Here is a 23011-nt window from a genome sequence, read left to right as displayed (position 1 = left end):
ATCATGGCAAAAACCACACACAGAGTCACTCTGATATTATATATAATCATATTTATAAGTGCCAGTATTAGTATTTATACATTAACAACAGTGTCATACATATTCATTTTCTGTAACCTAAAAATCTAATGCCATGTCAATCATTTCAACAAAGTCTTGACTGCTGGTGTACTAAGCTTCAGGCCTACGTTTATATCACACGTTGGCTACTACATCAGCCAAATGAAATACTAGGCTATTTATCTATCTGTAGTCAGTTTAATCTTTCCTTGCAACAATGGTCTAGTACAGGAACTATTGCAGGCTATTTTCCTCCTGCATTCTAAAGTATAACCTTCGCTTTATTCAACAAAATGTTTGAAATATATAAAGACATACTTTTTTCTCTGATACACACTGTACCAATTGCTAGTCCTAGGTGCAGAGATTTAGAGAAACTAACTATATCCATTGTGTAACTAACTACACTGTACATTAAGAGGTTATAATAAGAAGTGAAAGAAATAAAGAAAGCTTATCAGTGACTATCTTTGTCACGCCCCATTTATTCTGTATCCATATTATAATTGTGACATGTAGCCTATCCGGTTTTTAATTGGACGTGTCAGATTTCAATGCAGCTTTTCTGTATTTGAAAAAACTTAGAGGGAGAAATTAAAATGGAAGACACTCTACTTTAGCTTTGAGGTGACTGGGGCTGAAGAAGGAAAACCACAGAGTGTTGGGAGCACACAGAGAGTAGTTTAATGCAGGACCAATCCTTGCCCTGCGCCAATCCCTGTGAGCCATGGTCCCATATTTATCAAGAGTATCAGATTAGAAGTGCTGATCTAGAAAGGCTAAACTGATCCTAGATCAGCACCCCAATATCAGACGCTTGATGAATATTATCCCTTACCCACTGGGCCAAAAATGGTTGAATCAACGTTGTTTCCACATAATTTCAACAAAAAAATGTAATGTGATGACGTTGAATCAACGTGGAAAACTGATTCGATTAGCTAAAAGTCTTCAAGGTAAAGGGATTTCAATGTTAACCTAAATTGATTGATGTATTTTTGTTGTTGTTGTTGATTTCACGTTAAATTCACGTTAGTTGACCACTCAAAAATATGTCAATCAAAACTAGATGTTGAAATGGTATCTGTGCCTAGCGGATAGCTACTGCCTATACTTCACTGGTCTGGGATCAGATTCTCTCCAGCAGGAGTAGTGGGCTCCAGTGAGACGGACTTGCTCTGCAGCAGGCCAAAGTAGCAGTTGATTCTCTTCATGAAACAAGGCTTAGCACACAATATCGGTTATGTCAGTTGGATGGCGAAAAATATACAATGTATATGAGAAAAAACAAATGTCTGTTAACATTTTGAGGAGGATTGGTGATATAATTGAATGTCAGCTTGATATACTGTTTCTACTATTTCTATACTGTTTCTACTATTTCCAGTGGCTCAGAACAGTGGCACATTATTGGTCATCAAATTCAGTTAAAAAAAAGAAATCCCTGAAAGTATCTTTCCTCCGAATGTGTGAAAGACCAGTTCATGCTTATATGCAAGTTATTAAGGGGCATTTATATCAAAATGCTGCTTCACTGAAATCAATTTTCAGACTAACACATCCAAAACTCGGCAGGCATGTAAGGTTTGATATGATTTTCTGTAAACAAAAATACTTACAATGCTATTTCAATTACATTGAGACCTGATTATACATGTTTTGTATGTAACACACCCACCTCTTACACTTTAGTTGGAATTATAATGAGCTATAACATCTTCCCCAAATGCTTTTCAGTCGACCTATTCTATTCAATTAAAGATTAAAATATTTAATACAAATCTATGGACAATGGGGACGTAGTTTGATACACAGAAAAGTGCAACATGAGCTTCCTTGCTGTTCGGATTGAATTAGTGATGCGTAAATAAGGTAGCTTGAACCACTTCAAATATGATTTGATATGATCTCAAATCAATACATTTATGCTCTGGGTAAAAACAACTGACAAGTTGATAGCACTGGTCATTCTGGGTTGATCTCAATAGCATAACTTGGCTTCCTCTCCTTCTCTCCGTCTGCACTGATGGTCAAGACATTAGACAGGTTATGCAGGAAGTCCTGCTAGGGATCCACCACTTAAACGAAGGAGAGGAGACAAGGAGAGGAAGCCAGCTAAGAATATTAACATACACCCAAGGTCTAATGTCTGGTTCATGATAGCTCCAAGGGTTGTGGATAATGTATTTGCAGCACAGGGCAGGAGATTTAGGCCTCTGCTTTGTTCATGGAATGGTCTCCGTGAGCCAGGCTCTCCTCGCCCTCTTCCTCTTCAGGAACCTAAGGACAGTCACATCTCAGTCAGTAACAGATCTTACAGTTTAGCCCAATTTCATCTACGCCAAATCATATTTGTTATAAGATAGTTTAAAAAAAAAATATATATATATATATATATTTTTTTTTTGCATGTCACTAGGTGGTCACGTGACATGTAATACAATACAATATGCCATTATGGTATTGAATATCTCAAATGTTATATGCGTGTCACACCAATACATGAAACATCATGTACCGTGTACTATATAGCTAAGGTGTTTGATTCAACTGTAAGCTAGTGATGTTCAAGGATGGAACAGTATGATGTGTTTTATCTCTCAAGTTCTTACCTCCCAATAGATTGAATCATCAAAGCAGTTCTGATCTGGAGGCTGTCCCCAGAATGGAAGTTTCATTATCAGACCTGTACAAAGAGATACGTCAATTACAGTATGATTCAATACGTTTCATGGAATAAAGTCAATTTTTATGACCTACGATTTGATGAGTGTAGAAATATAATATTTCTATTACCATACGAAAACCGACACGACAGTGTGTTCAAATTGATTTTGTGATGTCGATTTTTTTGAATGACAAAACATTTGACTGTGTTTTGCCCACCCACCTGTCATGGCTCCTCCAACCAAAGCGAACCCAAGGGATGAGGCCAGGGCTGCAGCCTGCATGACAGCGCTCCTGAGGGAAGAAGGGTGGAGAAGAGAAAATGAGAAGGGTACAGTACTTTTTAAGATACCCTTATTTTGACACTTATTATTATTGAGGCCAAAGGTCACACCTTCACTGAAAAGTGAATTACTATAGACATTCCAGAACTACAGTATCTATACAGAGATCACAAATATGGCCACTGGTCAAAGATGCTGAGTTTCCCATTTCTGTTGAACATGAAAATGACTACACATTGTAATTTACCGAAAGTCTTTATAAAACCATTTCTGTTTCTTAATCTGCTTGTATAGATGTACAGTATGAAGAATGTGGTTAGATGGGCCTTACCCATCCTTCTTGCCCAGAGCGACAGCCACAATGCCAGCGATACCCCCAAGGATGCCAGGCATGCCGTGCAGATTGTGAACGCCACAGGTGTCCTGGATGCCCAGGTTGGATGCCAGGATGGGCTGAAATGCAGAGAGAAACAGTTCTTATTTACATTATTCCCTACTCATTTTTAAAAAAAAATAGAGTTATCTGATGGTAGGTGTTTGTTTTGACTAAAATGCAAGTTTCTCCCAGCACGCAAAACTGGTTTCACCAACCACAACCAGAACCATTTTTGCTCATTAGGCTCATTATTCAAAAGAATGTAGGTGTATTGCCACTCACAAGACACATTACAACCCTAGTTAACTATGGCATTTTCTAGACAGTTTGGTGTACTGGTCCATCTCAGGATTGTCGTCCTATTGGTTCAGACGTGTGTGACCTTTGTACTCACAGTGAGGAACTTGAAGCCCAGGGTGGAGACGATGCCAGCCACGAATCCGATGATCATGGCACCGAAAGGCCCGATATTCATGTCAGCGCAGGTTCCCACGGCAACACCTCCGGCCAGAGTGGCATTCTGGATGTGGACCTATGGAAGCATCTATTAGCTTTGCTACAGTAGGTGCTGTGTGAGATTCTATTGTCTCTCTCCCAGAGACACACATGCACGCACACACACACACACACACACACACACACACACACACACACACACACACACACACACACACACACACACACACACACACACACACACACACACACACACACACACACACACACAAACACACAAACACTCAATAGCCTTGTTTGAATATATTCAAGTCAAATGGTAAACAATCTACAGCTTTGCTTCTGACTCTTTGTGGTTTGAGTGAAGCATGTGATATCTCACCATGTCCAGTTTCCCTTTGTGCTCCACCAGGCTGGAGACGGCATAGGCGGAGAGCACACAGGCAGCCAGCGAGAAGTAGGTGTTGGTGACAGCCATGAGTTGATCAGCACCGGGTTCTGCAATGGCAGAGTTGAAACTGGGCCAGAACATCCAGAGGAACACGGTACCTGGAGAAGATATTCAAGTAGATTTTTATTTGTCTGCTACTTCAATTGATTCTGAAATATATAAAACAAAATGAATGCATTAAATGTATTAAAACTATGTCAAACAGAAGTTGGCTGGCTAGTCTGAAGCAATTAACGTTTTTGTCCACTAGGTGGCGTATGTGACTATGATATGCGCCGGAGCCTCCACTTGAGCCACACACATACAACAAACACCCTTGTGAGAATAGTATAAATATACCGTGCAAACAGACACCAGGGGCTAAATGTATCAAGCATCTCAGCTTAGGAGTGCTGATCTAGGTTCAGGTCCCCTAGTCCATATAATATCATTAATTTTGATCTAAAAGTCAGAACTTGATTTCAAATCAGCACTCCTATTCTGAGATGCTTGATACAAAAGGCCAGGCATTCCCTAGGCATTCCCTTAGGCATTCCCCTAGGCATTCCCTTATTCCCTAGGCATTCCCTTAGGCACGTATTGCAACATTTATATTTCTAGTGTTCCAAAGATACATAAGGGGACATTTTATCAATATTTAGCTAATCTATCTTTTAATAGTATTTAGTGACTGACTACAGTAATAAGATCAACTAAATTTTGCATTGACTGTGATGACTGCCATGTGAGTTGCTGGTCCTACCGATCATGGCGAAGAGGTCAGAGTGGTAGACAGAGCCGTCGTTCTCATGACCGTTCCCCAGAGCTGGCCTGTACAGCATGCGGGCCACTGCTAGACCGAAGTATGCCCCGAAGGCATGGATAATCATAGAGGCCCCAACATCATTGGCCTGTGAGTTGGACAAACCACATAAACTACTTCATTATGTTGTAAAACAAAATACAACAATTCAAATAAAAGCCCTCCCAAACAAACGTTCTGCTTAGCCTGCTAGTTGTCTCAATCACTTGTCACTCATCCATCCCGCCTCTGGCCATTCCCAAGCAAAACTAGTGCACTGATTGGTTGGGAATAGGAATGGGACAGATTCAAGAATAAAATTTGACCCCTTGACCTTAAATGTATTTTTTCCAATGGTAGACTCATCCCTATGAATTAACGGCATGATTATATTTATATGAGCCCGTTTGGTAGGATGAATCTTGTCTAGTTGTTTTGGGCTGCCACTTCTCACCACTAGAGAGAAATCTCACTGGGGTTAAGGGTCAGGTGGTGGGGTCGTGGGGTGAGGTCGTGTGTGTAAGGGCCCAGGTAAATGGGTAGTAGTCATGCACAGTAGGGGGTGGCATGCACCTTAAAAGTTTGTTTACGGACCGCCATGATACCAAGGAAGAAGAAGAAGAGGTAGTTATGCATGGATCAACAGGAGATTCACCTTCTTTTTTTTTACCATTACTCACAACATTGCACACAATATTGCTCATTGGACTGTTTTAACAAATATACTTTTTTTTGCATAGTGTTGTCTTTCATGTACACGAGTGCTTAGATGAGTGGTTGTTGGGGGTGAAGTTAGTCTGTTGTGACTGACTGTTAACATAATGCTTGGTTCTGGGTTCTGAGATTATGGTGAAGTGCACTGACCTTCAGGACTTCGGCCACCAGATGTTCATTGATGCCGAAGATGGTGATTTCAAGGAGGGTCATGATGAGGAGCTGGACTGGGCTGGTTTTTCCCAGGACCGCCCCGAACGAGATCAGAACCGTGGCTGTACTGAAGTCTGCATTGATCATCCTTTTGGTGAGGAGTAAGAGGAGGTGGAGGTGGAGGTGGGGAGAGAGAGCGAGAGAGGGAGACAGAGAGAGAGACCGAGAGAGACAGAGAGAGAGAGATGCATTATTAACACTAAAACAGACCACTTCCTCGGGTGTCCTCTATCATGTGGACCTAATGCTGCTACTGCTAGCTACATTCCTTCTGACCGTACTGTGTTTTATTGTATTTACTTGAAGATGGAGACTTTGATCTTTCCTTCATCCAGGTGCCAGAGGCCTTGCACGAGGAGACCCCACTGCAGAGCGAAGGCGGCCAGGAGCAGGTTGAGGCCCACGCTGCTGAAGCCATATCTCTTCAGGAAGGTCATCAGGAAGCCGAAGCCAATGAAAATCATCACGTGGACATCCTGGAACACTGTGGACCAATGAGAATGCAGGTCAGAGGTCAGCTCAGGGGAGTTTGACTATTTGAACCTTAACACAACATGGTTTTATTGAAGGTCCGTTTTGGCCAATCTGGTCCTATTTGATTTATTCATCACATTGAATGAATGCTGAATGAAAACAGAGAGGATGAAAACAAGGACACTGAATGAAAACAGAGAGGATGAAAACAAGGACACTGAATGAAACTAATAAAGGGTGTCAACAAGACAAAAAAAGAAAGAAATGCAACTGTAAAGACATTCAAATCAGTTGACAGACCAGCAATTGATCAAATACATGACTCACGGAGGAGCAGCATTGGACTGTGCAGCAATCGTAGTAACCCCTATCCCCACAAGGGGTCATTGTAAATCCGGACTTGTTAGAGGATGGAAGACCAATTCAATTTGTCTGTGAATGGGATACTGAGAACTGAGGCTCCTGATAAACGTGTCGTGTCAGTAACCTCACGCTGTTCCATTCACTGACTTCACATGATTTTAATCAAGTCTTCTGAACTTCTCAGAGGGTCTCGGGGAAGCAGACACTCCACAGTTAAACACATTCCTCACTATTAGTTTCAGTTACTGGAATTATAAGGACAGGGGTCTTGAGTAGGGATCACTGTCCTTGCACTTTATGTACTGTATGTTTAGATTGATTTACATAAGAGGACAGAGACTTTAGAGGGTGTATGAGGGCTCTAGTTCACTGTGTTTGTGGACAGTAGGACGTGAGCTCTGTCCTATCGTCTGCAGATAAGGATCAGGCTACTAGCCCAAGAGACTGACCAGACGTGTATGTGTGTGTGCATCTGGTGTGTGTGTGTGTGTGTGTGCATCTGGTGTGTGTGTGTGTGTGTGTGTGTGTGTGCATCTGGTGTGTGTGTGTGTGCATCTGGTGTGTGTGTGTGCATCTGGTGTGTGTGTGTGTGTGTGTGTGTGTGTGTGTGTGTGTGTGTGTGTGTGTGTGTGTGCATCTGGTGTGTGTGTGTGTGTGTGTGCATCTGGTGTGTGTGTGTGTGTGTGTGTGCATCTGGTGTGTGTGTGTGTGCGCGCATGCCTGTGTCTGTAGCTTAGAAGTATGTCCACTGCCGCCAGAGGAATGATCCTAATTCTCCAAGCTCCACTCTCGCGCAATGCTCACAAAAGGTTCCCTTCCCTGAAATGCCTGACAACAGGAACTTCCTAGTCCCAAAAGCCATGTGCGATGGATGACGGGTTCTCATCTGGAAAGTACATGAAGGTGTGGCAGAAAGGGAAAACAATAGGCCTCATTTCTCCAGGTCTGGTTAACATTGTGGTGAGCAGTTAGCATTGTGATGAGAAGTTAGCATTGTGGTGAGCAGTTAGCATTGTGGTGATCAGTTGGCATTGTGGTGTCACGGCAGGAACTAGGGAGACCGTCACTACTCAGAAAGTCCTGGCTGCGGAAGTGATGGAATATAGGGTGTGTGGTGGGGGGTTTGGGGGCTTAGTTGCAGCATAGACTAGCCCATACGTCCATTGTCTTCTTTTTGTCTGTGACTATGTACAAGCATTTCGCTACACTCACAATAACATCTGCTAACCATGTGTATGTGATCAATAAAATGTGATTTGATTTACTGTATGACTGTCTACCAGAATGCCATTCTAGAGCTTATATACATCTCTATCTTATATTGCGGTCTTGAAATACAAGACCTTGCTATAAGTATAACTGATGCTGCATTGTACAGTTGTAGAGGGATTGTTGTAACTGGCAATTAATTTTAGAGTTGAGTTTGTTTGGAGGCTCCCTGTTTCTGCCACACCATGATAGAGACAGAATAAACAGGAAGGTTAGCTCTTCTAAACAGATATTGTCTCCGATTAGAAGTCTGTGAATTCCTCTCTCTCATTATTGTGTTTACATGTGACTGGCTCCTTCTCCCCAGTAGTGCATTGTATTGCAATGGATGATATTCAGCACACGATGATGATCGTAATCAGGTTTAGTATTACTTACGCAATGCCTCCGAGACGTCATAGGATACATTATAACCCTTCTGGCACTGGTCAGAACACCCGCACCCATCCGGGAACAAACAAATAACTCAAATCTATTCAATCTTTTCCCTGATATCGAAGTCTGAACAATGTCAAATATGTAAGATATACAAATAGCCTTGTAAAATATATATAAAAGGTAAGATATACAAATAGCCGTGTGTTGACTTGACTTTTGTTACGGAACAAATCTGCATTTTTGTTGTTAATACATTGCATGCAATATTTTCTGTTCTTTGGCACTGATTGTGGGTACTTATTATTGGGAATGTGCAAATCAAACATCTCTGGGTGGATGCAAGGGAATGGACCGTATGCTAATAATGCTAATAATACAAACTAGAATATACATGTATCGTGTAAAGCTGCTGAGAACTGCCTTACCTGATAACTTCCTGGCGTTGCAAGCACAGAGCACCAAACTTTAGAACATAACAGCAAAACAAGTCTTAGCTTTTGTCTTGTCAATATTGCATATCTTTTTTTTGGGCCCACCGCTACACATTGTCATCTTAACCAGCACTGTCATCTAAAATCTCTAATGTTTAATTTATTTGGATTGGTAAGGTATGCACTATGTAGTGACCCATTGAGGAAGCCCTTGGACGGTCCTATATCACCTGAATACTTGATCCCTTGGCGACATCATACCAGTTGGCGTCTCTAAGAAAAGGATGTGGTGGGAGCTAGAGAGGTCCATTTGGAACTCAGCCTCGTAGATGACCTCTTTGCCCAACATCTTAGGTCTTCCCCCATATGGTAGTTGTATTGTGCTAGCACTCTAACCAAGATTTCAAGCATTTTCTGGATTGCTAGTCTTCAACATTTTCAATAATGTTGAATCCTGGCATGTTTGGAGGTCAGTGCACAACGATCTGCCGAAGACGCTTGCTCTGAAACGTGTCAGCATCAAACATCATTGAAGGGATTCAAATTGCTGTTCCTCAACCGTCCGTCAACATTTCAGTAATCCTAAGTGTGCTCATTCTGTCTCCCGGGCATGAGGACCTAGTGCCAACGCCACTGCATTCACTAGGGCGGGCGCCCGTGACAGTATGGATCATGCAGATACAGTTGAAGTCGGAAGTTTACATACAATAAGGTTGGAGTCATTAAAACTCGTTTTACAACCACTCCACAAATTTCTTGTTAAGAAACTGTAGTTTTGGCAAATCGGTTAGGACATCTACTTTGTGCATGACACAAGTAATTTTTCCAAAAATTGTTTACAGAGAGATTATTTCACTTATAATTCACTGTAACTCACTTACACTTATAACTCACTTACCTTCAAACTCAGTGCCTCTTTGTTTGACATCATGATAAAATCAAAAGAAATCAGCCAAGACCTCGGAAAAAAAATCTAGACCTCCACAAGTCTGGTTCATCCTTGGGAGCAATTTCCAAACGCCTGAAGGTACCACGTTCATCTGTACAAATAATAGTACGCAAGTATAATGGGACCATGCTGGGACCATGCAGCCACCATACCGCTTAGGAAGGAGACGCGTTCTGTCTCCTAGAAATTAACGTGCTTTGGTGCGAAAAGTGCAAATCAATCCCAGAACAACAGCAAAGGACCTTGTGAAGATGCTGGAGAAAACAGGTACAAAAGTATTTTTATCCGCAGTAAAACGAGTCCTATATCGACATAACCTGAAAGACCGCTCAGCAAGGAAGAAGCCACTGCTCCAAAACCTCCATAGAAAAGCCAGACTACGGTTTGCAACTGCACATGGGGACAAAGATTGTACTTTTTGGAGAAATGTCCTCTGGTCTGATGAAAAAAATTGAACTGTTTGGCCATAATGACCATCGTTATGTTGGAGGAAAAATGGAGAAGCTTGCAAGCCGAAGAACACCATCCCAACCGCGAAACACGGGGGTGGCAGCATCATGTTGTGGGGGTGCTTTGCTGCGGGAGGGACTGGTGCACTTCATAAAATAGATGGCATCATGAGGCAGGAAAATTATCTGGATATATTGAAGCAACATCTCAAGACTTCAGTCAGGAAGTTAAAGATTGGTCGCAAATGGTTCTTCCAAATGGACAATGACCCCAAGCATACTCCAAAGTTGTGGCAAAATGGCTTAAGGACAACAAAACTCAAGGTATTGGAGTGGTCATCACAAAGCCTTGACCTCAATCCTATAGAAAATTTGTTGGCAGAACTGAAAAAGCGTATGCGAGCAAGGAGGCCTTCAAACCTGACTCAGTTATACCAGCTCTGTCAGGAGGAATGGGCCAGAATTCACCCAACTTATTGTGAGAAGGTTGTGGAAGGTGACCCGAAACGTTTGACCCAAGTAAAACATCTTAAAGGCAATGCTACCAAATACTAATTGAGTGTATGTAAACTTCTGACCCACTGGGAATGAGATTAAATAAATCATTCTCTCTACTATTATTCTGACATTTCACATTCTTAAAATAAAGTGGTGATCCTAACTGACCCAAGACAAGGAATTTTTACTAGGATTAAATGTCAGGAATTGAGAAAAACTTTGTTTAAATGCATTTGGCTAAGGTGTATGTCAACTTCCGACTTCAACTGTATGGGCAAACCTCCAAGGCACCAGTTTAATTTAGTATCTAACTGAATCTCACTGCAAGTCACTTTTTATGTTGTTAACTGTAATTACAAAATTGAATTCCGTCCGAATAGCGCCTGACTTTGATGATAGGGCTTTACGGCTGTGAAACAACTCTGTGTTGGATAAATTCTTAAGGTCCCACTTCTCTGAGGAAAACAAGTATTTCACAGAGCCACAGAACCCATTGGTTTCTCTCAATTACATTTTTTCAATACTGATTTTGTCCCTTGATGATAAAGCCCAGCAACAAGATAGGTTACTTTTTTTCTAAATTGCATTTCTCTGCTTATTTCCTCTGCTTTGAACCTGCAATTGTAGAGTTTTGGTATGCACCATATAGACGGACGGACACCGGGTGCAGAGAAAGGAAGTCATTGCCAGTCATTGCATATCTAACTGTATAATTCCTTAAACAATTACTATTTAAGTAATTACTAGCTTGAAATAAAAATGTATTTCTTGTGGTTTATGTAGGATGAATTTGGATATTTTATTTAACTTTATTTAACTAGGCAAGTCAGTTAAGAACAAATTCTTATTTACAATGATGGCCTAGGAACAGTGGGTTAACTGTCTTGTTCAGTGGTAGAATGACAGATTTGTACCCTGTCAGCTTGGGGTTTCGATCCAGCAGCCTTCGGCTACAGTGATACAGTGGGACATCATATGAACTGGGACAGCTTAATCCTGATGCTTTTATTTCTTCGTCTGACAAGAGAAAATCGAAACTATTGTTAGGGCTCTTGAGTGGCGTAGTGGTGTAAGGCACTGCATATCAGTGCTAGAGGTGTCACTACAGACACTGGTTCAATTCCATGCTGTATCACAACCTGCCGTGATTGGGAGTCCCATAGGGCGGCGCACAATTGGCCCAGTGTCATCCGTGTTAGGGTTTGGCTGGGGTAGGCCGTCATTATAAATAAGAATTTGTTCTCAACTGACTTGCCTGGTTAAATAAAATAAAATGAATTGACTAAGCCCTTGCTGAGAAATCACATCACTTAATTGGAGTGACATCATAGATGGGGGCAGAGCAAGCTTCAAACAGGAAGGTAAGATCAGTGACATAGCTTTTTTTCTGTTTTGATGTTAAGGTCACAAAAACTTGCACTGTGCCAAATTGTGATGTAAATGTGCATACTATGTACTTGTGCATCAAAATACATTAAAAAGTTACCAATATTATGTTTCTATTTGGTCATTCAGTCAGTTTTTGTTGTTTTTCTGCTTCACCAACCATAGTGGTAGGACAGCATGAAGTAACTAAAGTGGGACAGTCTTATAGGCTTTTCCAATGGAGGACAGAGATCCAGTTTACTTTAGGGACCCCCTGTATTTAGGTTAGGCAGGGCTCTGCTTCTTGTAGTACTATATCCTGTTCATTTTTTCTTGTAGTACTGTTATTAGTATTGTTATCAGTACTGTTATTAGTATTGTTATTAGTATTGTTATTAGTACTGTTATTAGTATTGTTATTAGTATTGTTATTAGTACTGTTATTGTATTGTTATTAGTACTGTTATTAGTATTGTTATTAGTACTGGTATTGTATTGTTATTAGTACTGTTATTAGTATTGTTATTAGTACTGTTATTGTACTGTTATTAGTATTGTTATTAGTACTCTTATTGTATTGTTATTACTACTGTTATTGTACTGTTATTGTACTGTTATTATTACTGTTATTTGTACAGTTATTAGTACTGTTATTGTACTGTTGTTGTATTGTTATTATTACTCTTATTGGTATTGTTATTAGTACTGTTATTGGTATTGTTATTAGTACTGTTATTGTACTGTTATTAGTACTGTTATTAGTACTGTTATTGGTATTGTTATTGGTATTGTTATTAGTACTGTTATTAGTACTGTTATTTGAGTGAATTCAGAAAAAGTGGGGCAGTTTTTACATTTCCGTCTTCTGTAACCTCTTCAGAAATCGATCAAACATATTAGACCAACAATTCAAATCAAATTGTATTTGTCACATGGGCCGAAAACAACCTTACTATGAAATGCTTACTTACTTTTTAAGTAAGTAACAACATTTTAGCAAAAAAAATAAAAAATACAATCTAAATAAATAAATGTAACACAATAACGAGGCTATATACAGGGGGTACCAGTACCTGCTGTCTCAGTCTACCAAATGCAAACTGAAAATATGATTTTGACTCAGTGCACACAAATGGGTGTGTCATGCCTGCTGTGACTATGATTAGGAAACATCTTGACGTTTGCAGAAATGTATAATGTGTTGGGCTTATATGTTGGATAGATGACAAAAGAGGTGACAGAAGACAGAACATTCTAAAAGTGTCCCACTTATTTTGAATTGACCCTATATTGTTTCTCTGATCATTTAGAACAACCTATAGTTAAAAAACTATTAGGATGTCTTTGGATATGACTTAACGTAAACAAAGAGTGGAAGTTCACCCATTTTTACACGTGGCCTAATTTTCACTCTTTCTGTCCTTGTAGTTGATTCCTCCAAACCGTTTTTTGTTTTGTTTTGTTACAGAGAAAATTGGTCAGATTTGGCTGAGTCATCATTGACTATAATGCAATATGCAAACATGTTAGGAAAACACATCAACTCCCATTCTGAATGTCTCTGCACAACATTATTTATGTCCACTGTGCCATAAATCCATGTTTGAATGATTGTGTTTACAACAACAAAAATATGCAAATATGGATTTATGGGACAGTGGAATTTGTGTTTCTGAAATTGAATGCAGAGATGATTCAGAATGGGATTCTGTTGTAATATGAGTTGGTGTTTTCTAACATGCTTTAGACACATTTTCATAATGCAAATGGTTTTGGGGATCAACTACAATCACAAAAAGAGTGAAGTGTAAGTCTACATGTAAAAACAGGTGAACTTCCCCTTCAGCATTTCTAAACACTGAACTAATCTCTTTGGGTCACAGCTGCCCCACCCATTTATGGTTAAACCTCCGTACTGTAAGTCTTCAAGTATTTATGCTGTATAAAGATTTATGTACAAAAAAAAGGCCATTGTCATATAGGTAAAGTAGTAGGGGTGGGTCTTTGTCACTTTTCCTCTGATAAGTCACAAGATTTACAATAGTCTCCAAACACAAATGAATGTACACATGTGCAAACATTTTGACCCCTAACTCAATCAAATTCCCATTAAAATAAATGAAGAATTTATTTCCCTTCAGCGCATATGCAAGTTGCTCCAGTTACATTGTAAGTATGTGGACGGCATTCATCAGACACTCATGTCCAGAGCGACTTACAGGAGCAATTAGTGTTAAGTGCTTTGATCAACTTTTCACTTAGTTGGCTCTGGGAATTGAACCAGCAGCCTTTTGATTACTGGCCCAACACTCTTGACTGCTAGACTACCTGCCACTAAGCTTTCCCTTTGTACAATCCATCTGGGGGTAGCCACAGTGAACCTGCCCAGTATGAGAGAGAGGGGTGCCCCTATGACAACTGGAGCATCTGGCCCGTTTCATACAGAATCATTTTAGGCGTGAGTGTGCTGCAATGGACACATGCACAACCAGGATTGGGTAGCGTACTTTCTAAATGTAATCCATTACAGTTACTAGTTACATGTCCAAAATTGTAATCAGTAACGTAACTTTTGAATTACCCAAACACAGTAACGCAATCTGATTACATTCAGTTACTTTTGGACACATTTCATCTTAACAGGCATTAGAAGAAGACAAAAATGATTCCTCAAACACATTTGGTGTGTCATCATAGTGGTCTCTGACATCATAGTGGTCTCTGACTTGTGGTCAGACTCACTCAGGTGGAACAAACTTAAACTTGTGCCTTTTTTCAATTCTGAATTGAACGTCATTGAGAAAACAGAAAGGTGTTATAATGTATTTTTTTTACTAAACCTGCTTTCTGAAAGTAATCCAAAAAGTAATCATCTAGTTTTTCAAAAGTATCTGTAATCTGCTAACAATATTTTTGCTGTTAACGTAACTGACTACATTTTTTCTGTAATTAGATTACATGTAATCAGTTACGCCCAACCCTATGCACAACAAGCTCACACTATGCTAACCCACATCCTTTCCCTCTGATTGATCACAGGAGCTACTGCACAATTATAAAGAGAAGAGGGGTCAAATCATTGAGACTCAATTGCATTATTAACTTCATAGACTGTCATCCATAGCAACCATGGCTGCTATCAATAAGCCAAATATAAACAGATCCATTATTCTACAACCGGGCTCCCACAGCCAGACTGACACACTGACAGACTATGTGTAGCACCACACTGAGGTAGCCTGCTCCCAGATCTGTTTCTGCCTTGCCAACTGCTATGGTCATTGTCATGCCAAGACAATACAAACTGTTCTGGGAACAGGCTAACACTGAGAAGCCTTCAGGTGTCACTTACTGGGGTAGAGGGTCAGAGGATTCTGTTCCGTCGTCTCCTCATGGTGTGTGGCATTGTTGTGGGCTCCGTGCCCCCCGTGTTTCTCATCATCGTAGACCACAAACACAGCAAACAGGATGATGGTGATAATCTCCAGAGTCAGAGCCAGGATGGGAAACTTCAGCCTCATGTTGGTGGAGTAAGCAGGCATGCTAGCATTAACTAATTCTGTGTGTGTGTGTCTCTCTCTCTCTCTCTCTCTCTCTCTCTCTCTCTCTCTCTCTCTCTCTCTCTCTCTCTCTCTCTCTCTCTCTCTCTCTCAGTCTGTCCCTATCTCTGGCACACTCTCACTCCCTCTCTCCCTATCTATCTTTTGGGGCTTGTGGTGGTAGTGTGACGGTGGAAGAGCAACTGGTGTCTGGTTTTAAATTGGTGGAGGTTTCATGGGGACCAATGGCAGGGCATAACAGGCAGGCCGGGGTGGTTACTCCCACTTCTGGACTTTGCTTATGGGGATTGGTTCCCTCCCTGTTAGGTGTTTACTATTTTTAAAAGAGGGGGCAAAAACAAGACTTTGGCAAAACACACAGTAATGACAACCGGCCAGTGACAGAGCCATAATATGAATGGCTAATGAGCTTTTTCAAACTCATTTGCAATTGTAATGTCATATTAAATTGAGGCATAATCCTGTAAAAATTCAGATTAAAAAGCAGTCTTCATCATGTGCTGTGCAAATATACACTTTAAAATCCTTAAGATTCTATTGACACACCTGTGCGTCAAATCTAATTAACATGATAAAAAAATCCCCATCAAAATCCATCAGTTTAAGATAGAGATATCCGCTAATGTCGGCCTTCCGCATCTGCGGTGGAACGTGGTAGAGCTACAGCGCTGGTTGTCAGAGCAGGTTAAACGACCCCATCAGTGACACTATGTCAATGTAATTCTGTCCTAGTGCAGAAATGCTTGTTTAGTTCCACCCTCCGAACACTGACATGTGGCTCTTTATAAATATTGACAATCATCTCCACCTTCCTTTGTGTGCATGCATGGCTTATATGGTCTCTAGCACAGCCCACACTCCGAGATTTGTAAACAAACCAAAAGCCAGGGTCAGGGTAGCTTCGCTAATAGCTAAGGAGCACAGCACAGCTAACGTAGCTACGACGAGGCGAAGGACCATCTACTCTCCTCCCTCTTCTGCGACGGAATTGAAAGATCAAGTTTAAAGTTTTATTAGTCAAATGTACAGCATACACATGGTATACACCATCCAATGAAATGCTTAAGGATGAATACAGAGTTTAGTGGTAATTCTGAAGTTTTACTGGTGAAGCTAGAGGGTAGCTAACCGTCTCCAATAATGCTAGCTAAAACTAGCTAGCTACTGGTAACTATTATCAACAGTGGATAATTGGTTCCAAAAGTTGTTTCAAGCATAACAGTACCTATAACTATGCTAGCTTGCTACCATTCAGCTGTTTCCGATATCCTACATTTCTTAAGAGTAAAGGTAAACAACATTACCAGTTAGCTTGTATTCTCTGAACAATAACACCAGTGTTTAGGTAACAGAATGTGTATAGTGTAATATAGGTTGTAGCCAAGAGAGGAGGAAGTGGAGGCTTATTAGAGCACAGACTTGGTTCTAATTTTAGTGGTGCTCATGAGGACCCCCATAACAATTAAAATGTCTATGTGGCATTTCGGAACCATCAGTAGTCAATGTGTGATAGAACCTACCGGAGCACAGGAGAGGACTATAATGAACGTGGGTGTTCTGTACATTGTTATCATGTATTGTCCATTCCATTGTTTGCTCAGCTTGTAATTGTAGTTGGTTATGTAAACATTATCAGAACAGGCATTGAATGACAAACAAAACAAAACAAAACATGGACCGATTCAGTGATTTTTTTTTTTTAAATGTACACGGCCGTTAAAAGAAGAGGACCAAGGTGCAGCGTGGTGAGCGTACATACTTTTAATAGTAGATGTCGCCAACTAAACAATAAACAATACCAAAACAAACCGTGAAGCTTAAGACTATGTGCCATCAAACAAAGTTAACTTCTCACAAAGACAGGTGGGAAAAGGGCTACCTAAGTATGATTCTCAATCAGAGACAACGATCAACAGCTGCCTCTGATTGAGAACCACACCCGGCCAAACACAAAGAAATAGAAAACATCGAAATAAATAAACTAGAATGCCCACCCTAGTCACACTCTGGCATTCCCAAAATAGAGAATAAAAGCCTCTCTATGGCCAGGGCGTGACAACAATTTGATCCACATCTTCACTTTATCTCAATATTAAAATATTTCTGCTTGCTCAGCCTGTACTTGGTCTGCGACAGTCCTCAGTCCTGTAATAATCAACTAATCATCCAACTTTGATAATTTGAATCAGCTGTATAGTGTTAGGGCAAACAACTAAATATTCACTCCTTGGGATCCCGGGGAACGAGTTTGAGAAATGCTGCTTTGCATTTCCCAAAGCAGTTCTGGAGACAAAACTGGTAATAAAACTAAGGCATTTGGTAATAAAACTAAGGCAATGCGGTAGGGCTAGTACTGGTAAAGCAGTTATTTACTAATTGAGCTATACTGTATAGCTTACTTCATATGGATTGACTTTACTGCTCAGTTAGCTGTAGCTAGCTAGCCAGCCAAACTTGAATAATTAGTGAGCAACTACTACTTGCTAGCTAGCTACACTGTTATACTGTTGTTATAATAATATACTGTAGCTCTTTTCTTACTCACCGTTTCACCGGCGTCAGCCCATCCATCATCTTCGAATAGTAAAAAGTGTATTGTAGACATCAGTAAGCCAGTAAAGCAACAGTAACAATAGGTTGTGAACAGGAAGTAAGAAGCAAACACGTGTTAGCTCTAACACGTTTGTACGTGGTTCCAAATTAACTAAAGCCAGGCCTATAACTCACATAAGTCAGAAAGAACTTGCAAGTCATTGGCACCAATTTCCACGAAGTTCCCACTTCGGATTTCCAACTTCAAGCCCAAATATATCATATTTTGACTAAAATGAGGACCTATTGACTTAAATCGTTGTGCAACATCATGGGTAATCTCTGGTCATAGCTTCCTGGAGGTGTGCACCAGGAGACCAACACCACACCCCCATGTAGTAGTACTGTACATCCTAGCAATGTCACACTCTGTGGGTTGAGCCTGGTGTCCTGTACAGCAGAAGAACATTTTAGCCTAATATGCCAAAACTTAAGCAATTTAGCTTGAGGGAGCCAATGGATTTTTTCTGGTCTCAGGCAAAGTTACTTAACACATGTGCTTGTTCACCGAACCACTACTTCCTGGTTAGTCATTGGTGAGTAACCATGCCTGATACCTGAAGAGTTTCATTGGCTACAGGCTTTGGTTTAGCGGACTTATGTAATCTTCTGATTTGCAGAAGACTCTTGTTTGAACCCTGTCAATCATATTTGGATCAGATGGGTCTCTGTAAGAGAAAGGATGGTGAATTTTAACTGAGGTGGTCCAGTTACCACACATGCATGATGAGTTAGCCTAACCTTGCTTGAGACCTGAAGAGTTGCATTGGCTCCCCGAGTCATCAGCTTCATCTTAGCAGGCCTATGCTTTTCTGGTGCGCAGGAGACTTGAGTTCGTACCCAGTATGTTGGTTACACTAGACTAAGATTGATGTACAGAGAGCATGACATGGCTAGGATGTACAGTGCATTTGGAAAGTATTCAGACCCCTTGACTTTTTACGTAAATGATATTACATTTATTTATTTATTTCTAAGAACCTGTTTTTACTTTGTCATTATGGGGTATAGTGCGTAGATTGATAAGGGGGGGATTGAATCAATTTTAGAATAAGGCTGTAACAAAATGTGAAAAAAGTCAAGGGGTCTGAATACTTTCCAAATGCACTGTACTACTCCAATCCATACTAGTACTAACGATACCACACACCCTTTGTATCCAAACGTGAAGCTGTCTCCAAAACTGCAAGGTGTCTCTTCAGTAAAAAAGAAAGTGCTTGCTGGCCAATGTGGTACAAAATGCTGCAAAGTAATAGTAAAACGTGCAAACTACAGTTCATGTAAAGTTGTAAGGACAAAACAATTATGTTTCAATAGCTAACTAGCTTGCTTTCAAAATTGAGAGATTGTGTGTATGAGTTCATCCCTCAATTTTGCAATTCTGTGTTTAGCAGAGTAAAATGCTGTCCTATTCAACATGCAGCAAATGTGAGTACTAATATTGCCATTTTCTCTTAGGCTACCCATCCGAGCCCCCCTCTGCTATGACTAGCCACAGAAGTAAAACCATGGTCAGACAGAGGCCTTTCTCTCCACCCAAGCAAGATATTTATTTTTATTTTTATATATTACATGTATACTAAAGTATAGTAAATACACTACAAATTCTAATAATATACCTCAAATACAAGATGTACTTTTCTAGTATATCTTAAGTATACTATAAATGTACTATCATCACACTTCAATACAATTATTAAAATGTTATTAATTAATAGTTTTTCCAGACTATTAGTATGCAATTAATATAGTAATTGTTTTTGTTTTTCAGTCTGCATACTCACCAGACATGTCACCCATTGAGCCTGTTTGGGATGCGCTGGATCGACGTGCACCAGAGGCGACCCATCATTCAGGGCAGGTGGGGCAGAGGCCCACTTGTTTTGAGCCCCACATTTTTAGGGGGGGGGGGGGGGCTTGCCTGTTTTGCATGTTATTAAGGCATTAATACATGTCACATATCAGTTTGCAAACAATGTAAAATAATATATACAGTGGGGAGAACAAGTATTTGATACACTGCCGATGTTGCATGTTTTCCTACTTACAAAGCATGTAGAGGTCTGTAATTTTTTATCATAGGTACACTTCAACTGTGAGAGACGGAATCTAAAACAAAAATCCAGAAAATCACACTGTATGATTACAGTGTATTTGTTCTCCCCACTGTATATCATTGAGTTAATAAAGCCACATACAAACATGGTCTATTTTTTGTTTTCTTGAGTAATGGAGCTCCAAAATGCAGGTGTTTCAGCCTAGCTCAGTGCTTTCTGTGGTGGTGGGGCAAGCCAGCAAAAAAAACGAAGCGTTGCACCGTGATTGGCTCAGTGTTCTGTCACTCATGGGGACACCGCCTCACCGCCAAGTCTAAGGGTAGAGCTCGAATATTCAAGCCCGTTGGGTGCTGCCATAGAGTTAGATTAGAAGTGCCCATCCAAGAAGGCTCAAGGTCAAATCAAGTTATTTCTACAGTAGCTTTGATTGGACTGATCATGTCAACATCAAACTTTCAAAATTTTAGCTAGCAGTCATCAACTTGAATCAAGTCGACAATCTACCGGAAAATCCTTTTTAATCCCTGTCATATGAAGAGAAATAATGAAGAGAAATTATAGATCATCGGCCATTGGACATAAATCGCAAATTCAACAATGAGTGATTTGGAAGGATTCAGTGGCTAACTGCAAGCATTGCAAAGCAATCATTAGCCTGCTATTAAGCGGAGTGGCTGTGTGCTCCCAAGTCTAAGATTAAGGGTCTCTTTTCCTAGATTAAAATTATGACATTCAACATTGGCCATACTGTCAATGAAGCATGAGTTGTGCCACGCTCAAAACAACTATTAAATCGGAACTGCAAAATCTGACTTTAGTGAGTTCAAGACATTGTAAAAAAAAATTGAATTGTAAATCGGAAACTCAGGCTGCTTTCTAGAGCTACGACCTGAAGATCACTGACGTCATCATGATTCAAACTTTTATTCAGAGATCCCAGTTGTCTTGAAAGCACCATAAATCCAGAGAATGCCAGACTTTGATGACAAAGTTTGAGGACAAAATTTGCCCACGAAGGACCGCCGCACCACCTTCCTGTTCAAGTGAGCACAGCACAACAAGGTGAGTCCAAAAATGTCTTGTATGCTGCTGCATAAATTATGTAATATGTCAGGGAGATATGCATACTGTAGCTAGTAAAGTAATACTAAATGTATGTTGTGTAGTAAGCTGTTAGTAGCCCATGTGCCTCACCATAATAATTTGGTCTATTTTCCGCTCTTAATTTTGACTACTGTTCTGACTTGGTGGTGCACATGGTGCATGAGACAAATGGTGGTCACACCAGATACTAACCTACAGTGTCTTTTAAGGTATCTGTGACCAACATGTGAAATCCATAGATTAAGACTTAATACATTTATTTAAAATGACTGAATTATTTATATGAACTGTAACTTAGTAAAATCTTTGAAATTGATTCTTTCAACAACAAGGAAATTTCGAAGTGACTCCAAACTTTTGAACGCTAGTATATATTCTACCAACGAGACATTAAAAACTGTAATATCTTATGTTTCACCGAGTCGTGGCTGAACGACGACATTAAGAACATATACAGCTGGTGAGCTATACACTCCATCCGCAGAACAGAACAGCAGCCACTGCTAAGACACGGGGCGGGGATCTATGCATATATGTGAACAACAGCTGGAGCTCGATATCTAAGGAAGTCTTGAGATTTTGCTCGCCTGAGGTAGAGTATCTCATGATAAGCTGTAGACCACATTATCTATCTAGAGAGTTTTCATCTGTATTTTTCGTAGCTGTCTACATACAACCACAGACCGATGCTGGAACTAGAACCGCGCTCAACATAAGCAAACAGGAAAACGCTCATCCAGGGGCAGCGCTCCTAGTGCCCGAGGACTTTAATGCAGGGAAACTTAAATCAGTTTTACCTCATTTCTATCAGCATGTTAAATGTGCAGCCAGAGGGAAAAATGCTTTACTCCACACAAAGAGACACGTACATAGCTTTCCCTAGCCCTCCATTTGGCAAATCTGACCATAATTATTTTCTCCTGATTCCTGCTTACAAGCAAAAATTAAAGCAGGAAGAACCAGTGACTTGGTCAGTAAAAAAGTGGTCAGATGTAGCAGATGCTAAACTACAGGACTGCTTTTTTATCACAGACTGGAATATGTTCCGGGACTCTTCCGATGGCATTGAGGAGTACACCACTTCAGTCACTGGCTTTTTCAATAAGTGCATCGCAGGCGTCGTCCCCACAATGACTGTACGTACATACCCCAACCAGAAGCCATGGATTACAGGCAACATTCGCACTGAGCTAAAGGGTAGAGCTGCCGCTTTCAAGGAGCGGGACTCTAACCTGTAAGCTTATAAGAAATCCTGCTATGCCCTTCGACGAACCATCAGACAGGAAAAGTGTCAATACAGGACTAAGATCGAATCGTACAACATTGGCTCCGACACTCGTCAGATGTGGCAGGGCTTGCAAACTATTACAGATTATGAAGGGAAGCACAGCTGAGAGCTTCCCAGTGACACGAGCCTACCAGACAAGCTAAATAACTGCTATGTGGCAGGGCTTGCAAACTACTACAGACTACAAAGGGAAGCACAGATAAGAGCTGCCCAGTGACACAAGCCTACCAGT

At 40.5% G+C, this 23011-nt stretch overlaps 1 protein-coding gene across 1 annotated transcript; it reads right to left on the bottom strand.

The window, feature by feature from the left end:
• Nucleotides 1-31: 31 nt before the first annotated feature.
• LOC139414979 (Rh associated glycoprotein) lies at nucleotides 32-15911 on the bottom strand. The gene is made up of 10 exons (XM_071162663.1): nucleotides 15531-15911; nucleotides 6303-6486; nucleotides 5940-6090; nucleotides 5037-5184; nucleotides 4226-4392; nucleotides 3782-3919; nucleotides 3343-3464; nucleotides 2951-3021; nucleotides 2673-2746; nucleotides 32-2340 (listed from the first exon to the last, which is right to left on the bottom strand). The coding sequence occupies exons 1-10, from the start codon at nucleotides 15718-15720 to the stop codon at nucleotides 2269-2271; spliced, it is 1317 nt and encodes a 438-aa protein (XP_071018764.1). The 5' UTR covers nucleotides 15721-15911; the 3' UTR covers nucleotides 32-2268.
• Between the last annotated feature and the right edge of the window lie 7100 nt (nucleotides 15912-23011).

This window comes from Oncorhynchus clarkii, chromosome 8 (assembly GCF_045791955.1).
Source record: "Oncorhynchus clarkii lewisi isolate Uvic-CL-2024 chromosome 8, UVic_Ocla_1.0, whole genome shotgun sequence".
Classification (NCBI taxonomy): domain Eukaryota; kingdom Metazoa; phylum Chordata; class Actinopteri; order Salmoniformes; family Salmonidae; genus Oncorhynchus; species Oncorhynchus clarkii.
Note: the sequence above shows the minus strand (reverse complement) of the source record. Positions and strands in the feature narration are given on the sequence as shown.